Source organism: Triticum dicoccoides, chromosome 5A (genome assembly GCF_002162155.2).
Source record: "Triticum dicoccoides isolate Atlit2015 ecotype Zavitan chromosome 5A, WEW_v2.0, whole genome shotgun sequence".
NCBI classification, from domain to species: domain Eukaryota; kingdom Viridiplantae; phylum Streptophyta; class Magnoliopsida; order Poales; family Poaceae; genus Triticum; species Triticum dicoccoides.
Genome location: NC_041388.1, coordinates 531,312,852 through 531,318,292, shown reverse-complemented (window position 1 = coordinate 531,318,292; position 5,441 = coordinate 531,312,852). Strand labels below are relative to the sequence as shown.

Genomic DNA, 5,441 nt, shown 5'->3' with positions numbered 1-5,441 from the left:
CGTGAATATTTGTGTATAGGGCCCACCTCATGTTTCCTCTGTATAGTTGAGGTTGTGACCCCCCTCTGTACTCGTATATATGTGTCTGGTGCACCGATCAATATATCATGATTGCACAGCCCACATCTTGCCCTTCTACAGCCAGAAAATGAGACACTTTGGACTCTTTTTTTGGCAAAAAGATCAAATCAAGGCATAAAGGAGTAGTTTTCCAGCATACAGGAAGTACCGCTGCTACCAAGGCGTGCAAAGTGCAACATACATACCATTACACAGAAGAGAACGTTTTGGACCCTTGCATTGCATCGACAAACTGCGCACAAAGACACCTCTGTCTGTGCTGGTTATTACTTCATACCTTCAGCGTGGATGAAACCGTCATCCGTGAAAAAATATCTGTTGGTTCGCCTATAACAGGTTAAACAATGAATAGCAGTCGTATTTCAGTGCCTCGTATGCGAGGCCGCGCCCAGGCGCCCTCGCTCTAGGTTACAACATCCTCTATACCTAAGAACGGGTTCGTTCGTGTGCCAGGAACCTGACAGAAGATAACAGAACGCTTTCGACGAGCAGCAGCAGCAGCAGCAGCATAGATACCTCAAAGTTCCGACGAGGCCTCCTTTGCCGCCACCGCGAGAACGAGGGAGAGCGGGCACCTGCATCAGCTCAGATCTTGTCATGGAGGTTAACGACCAGGTCGTGCGCGTCGTCCAGCAGCCTCCACACGTCCAGCTGCCCGGCCATGCTGTTGCACTCCCGCAGTATCTCGTCCATGCTGCTGTACTTCTCGATGATCAGCTTCCTCCTCTGCAGGACGCAGGCCGCGATGGCGTAGAGCAGCAGGTCGTCGGTCGGCGGGGCATGCAGCCTTATCTTCCCCCAGGTGGTCCTCCCGATCCCGGCCCGGATGGCCGCCTGGTCGGCCCACATCACCTCCCACAGGCACACGGTCTGCTCAAAGGTGAGCTCCCTCCTGAAGAGCACCACCACCATTCTGTACACGAAGAAGCAGTCCTCGGCCTGCAGCTTCTGCAGGTGCCTGTACAGGTGCGAGTCCTTGCGCTTGATGATCTGCGACACGATCTTCAGCTGCCTCTTTATCCCGACCTCGTCCAGCCTGAAGTTGTGCCTGGCTTTCCTCATGAAACCCACGAAGCACCAGAACGCAGCGTCGTCTTCCTCCATCACCGCGATTATCGGTGACAAGAGATCACTCATACCTTGGCAGTAACCGATCTCTGGATCGTAGATCGCATACGCTTCAAGAAGTCCGACCAACCGAGCAGCATGGTAAATCATATGGGGCTCCAAATGGTCATAATCTTTCAACCCAACAGATGCTGCAGACTGTAGGGCTTTCTCCTTGGGGACTTCGGCCTGGTTACGAGAGAACGAAATCCATTCCGCATTTGCCCGGGTAGCATCCAGCCTTATAATGCGTTGCCATGTCGCGAAGTCCTCTGAGGTTCTGCTAGACCGAAAAATATCCGCCTTGAACGAAGAACTCCTAGCAAATTTAGGATCCGGATCACAGCTATCCTCGCCACACACGGATATCCTTCCAGAGTCATCTTCATCCGATGATTCGGAGTCAGAAGATTCTGACTCTGCTATGCATGGATAAGCATCAATTAACTCGCTTGTGTCTTCTTCCATAGATTCTATAACATCATCACACATAGTGATCTCCAGTTGCTCGGCCTCGCTGTGTTCAGGCTTCGGTTCCTCAAGTGACCTAGAAGCCTTCTCGACATTGACATCTTCAAAACAAGGCGATTCTGATCCTTCAGCACCACTTCCTTGAGCAGAACACTCCTCATTATTCACTTCATTTATTGACTTCAGCCCACTTCCTCTGTACCCATTCAGAATGTGCTGGCACTGCCGCCTCAGTTTTTCATACTCTTTCCTGAACCAAAAGCTATGTAAGTCCAAAAACTCTTGACAGATTAGGCAGGATATTAATAACAGTAGAACATCATTGGTTTACTGGGTCATTTGCTTTAGGCAGTTACAAATTCACACCACCATTCTCGTGTGAATTAATCAGGGGAATAAGATACTGCTGAGCAAAATGTTTCTGCCTATGCAGTATCACATATTTTCAGTTCGTTATGGAATCATGGCGCAATGAGCGGAATGCTTATGATTAATTCAAACCAGGAATTCAACCAAACCAACAACAACAACAACAACAACAACAAAGCCTTTAGTCCCAAACAAGATGGGGTAGGCTACAATAAAGCAAAGACCAATTTATATCAAGAAACTAATCTTCAGATATTAATACAGTACCTTTTTTTAATCCTGATGGTATTCCGTTCCTCTAAAGAGCTATTTAAATCATAGCTGCACACAAAATTGACAAGGTAAATCTCTCTGGATTTGAAGTGGCAAAGTATATTAAATAAGAACATATAAACTAAATTTTTAAACACAATCTAAACATAATTTAGGATATCAACCACAAATTGAAGGTAATATTGCAATTGCACATTCTTATAAGATTGCTGCCCATGTTCATAAGATAAGGTCACAAAATCACACCCATTGCTCATGACAAGATCGATACGTGCATGTTCATAAGATAAGGTCACAAAACCACACTCATTGCTCATGATAAGATCGATACGTACGAGCACTGTATTCCCTGTCCTATATTTTGAGTTACTAGTTAATAAGCCGGGTTCGTACACAATCAAGAATGACACCAAGCATTCCAATGATGAAGACAAGTGTGTTGATGACCGCAGCAGTGACCATAGGCATGAATGACACACCCAAAAAGACATCCATCCAAGCTCATGCGCGTGTGTGCACATTGCGTTTTGCAGGATAGCACTTGGTGGTAATGCTATTACTGTAGTACTACAGCCATATGCACCTATTTCCTCCCTAAAACATCTGCCGATCATCTTGATTATCTTTTGCTTTAACTGACTACATCGTCATCCAACAAGGTGCTCTGGGGAATATTTGTATGTAGCTGACATCTCAAATTTGGTCAAAGATATGAATCTTACTACTAAGAATAGAAGAGATCAAGTAACTCACACTCCTAGTAGGAAGGGCCAAACTTCAGCCCGAATGCCTGGTTCAATACCCTGGTACAGTAAGAGAAGTGTAAATTTTCAGTGTGTAAACTACAACCAAGCATCATAGACAAGTACATATGCAGGCCATATATGCAAATGAATAACTATGCTTACCCCACTACGGACTTTCTTTAGGACCTTCTTTCCCCCATCACGAAGTTTCCCATTAGCTGAAAATTGACCGTCCCACTGCTGACGAGAAAGTACTCTTTTCCTTTTCCTTCGAGACCACGGAGATTTAATTCCTCCCCTGACAAAAGGAATTATATTTTTTTAGCGAAGAGCACAAGCAGAGGTATTGGTGAACGAAAGAAAAGGTCGGCAAACAAACTAGCTAGCTATATACTCCCTCCGTTCCCAAATATAAGTCTTTTTAGAGATTCCAACAAGTGACTACATACGGAGCAAAATTAGTGGATCTACACTCTAGAATATGTCTACATACATCCGTATGTTGTAGTCCATTTGAAATGTCTAAAAAGACTTATATTTAGGAACGGAGGGAGTACTACAGTGCCATACTCCAGTCCAGTGCCATGACATGCACATTTAGCATATACTGTTCATAGGCACATAGATACAGCACATAAACAGCGAATTCTTCACTCCTTAGTTTAATCATACTTTCATGCTTATTTAAATGCATCATACTTAATTTAAAACAGTGTGCATGAGAAATCATTAGGCATGCAAAAGATGCTACTGTAAATAAAATTGAGGTGATTAGTTTATCAAATCAGCTTCATATAGAATAAGTTCCCCGCAGTTACGGTTCTTGAAGTTACTACTTATTATACTAAAACTAGGCAACTTCCGGGGCAGGTTTATTGTTAATTGCATCAATAGATTTTATACTGCTCGCCCATATTTCAAATCAACCATATATAGCCGAGCCTTACATTAATTTCTAACAATATAAGCTCAAGCTCAAAATGGAGCCGCAGTCAGGGTGAGCTTAGATGAAATGACTTCAGTGAGAACATATGATCATTTCTATGTAGTTTTTTTTTTTTGTATCACTACGTTGGTGAAAACAAACAAGCTGAAAGGCAACACGGCAGTAAGTAAAACTTAAACGTATGTGGTTTAGGAATTGGTTTGTGGCACACAAGCTTAGATGGCGCATGATTGACAACGTTCCGTAACTCCACGTTAGTAGAATTGCACAGAAGGAACTAGCTCAATTTTATAGGGAGCCGTTCAAGTGTGAAAGCTTCACTATCAAACCGAATAAATGCATAACATATTCAGTATTACTAATTTTTAAAGTATTATTCAGTATTATTTGTAGGAAGCAAAATTTGCTTTCCTTGGGGGACAGGTCACCTCCAAGGTCCTACATACCATGGCATCTAACATTAAGAATCAACAAAAGCAACCTGAAGTAGCTATCAATTCAAGCTAGCAGCAAGCAAGCTACCTCTCTATTCAAACAGCAATGCACACCTTTGAAATCTGTAAGTTGAGCACTAACATTGTCACTAGACTAGACCAAAAGAGCACCAGGATATAACTTACTGTACATGCTTCAACTCACAAAAGAGGCATATTTGGAACAAAGTATAGAGCTAATTCATTCGTAGAGATGACAAGTGGTTGAAGCACTTAGCCAAGCCATCACCACACGATCCACTCTAATCGAAACTGGAACGCAAAGCTCGACTGGATCGAAACAGAAAAAAAAAATCCTAATTCGAGCATTTCACTGGACTCCAGGCCACCAATTCAACTACAGCGAGGTATGCCGGAGCCCACAGCACCAGATCAGAAGCTATGGAAAGGCTGAAAAGTTGGCATTTTTACTCGCCGGCTCTGGCCAATCCAGAGGGGGGAAGGGGAGGGAACCCACCGATCAGAGCGCGGCGAGGAGGAGGCGGCGGGCGAGGACGAGGACGAGGCCGCGGCCGCCGCCGACGCAGCAGACGCCAAGGCGGGCACGGAGCTCCCCGCGGCCGCGGCGGCGGCCGCCGCCGCCGCCGCCGCCGAGGAGGAGGAGTTGGACGAGGCGGCCGCGACGAGGAGCGAGCGGATGTGGATCCAGGACGAGGATGGCGGGGAGGACGCGGCCGTGGGCGAGGAGGAGGAGGACGGAGAGGTCGAGGTGCTGGATCGCCGCAGGGCCTTCATGTCCGTCCGTCCGTCCGTCGGCCGGTCCCTCTCACCCACCCACTACCCTCCACGCGCAGCGACTAGCAGCACCTGCACGGCCTCCGCCCCCGCCTCCCCGGCGCCATCCCCGCCGCCCCAGGATCTCGTCGCCGGCGCCTGCCACAGGTTAATCTGGTTTTCCCCCCCACCGTGCTTTAACTTTAAGCTTTTGGCAAATGGACAGAAGTGGTAGGGGAG

The 5,441-nt window shown here is 46.3% G+C and overlaps 1 protein-coding gene across 1 annotated transcript; it reads right to left on the bottom strand.

Annotated features, from left to right (window-relative positions):
* Nucleotides 1-268: 268 nt before the first annotated feature.
* Nucleotides 269-5,426, bottom strand: LOC119302566. The gene is made up of 5 exons (XM_037579602.1): nt 4,945-5,426; nt 3,210-3,345; nt 3,055-3,104; nt 2,296-2,349; nt 269-1,909 (listed from the first exon to the last, which is right to left on the bottom strand). Exons 1-5 carry the CDS (start codon nt 5,220-5,222, stop codon nt 667-669), a joined length of 1,761 nt encoding a protein of 586 aa, XP_037435499.1. The 5' UTR covers nt 5,223-5,426; the 3' UTR covers nt 269-666.
* Between the last annotated feature and the right edge of the window lie 15 nt (nt 5,427-5,441).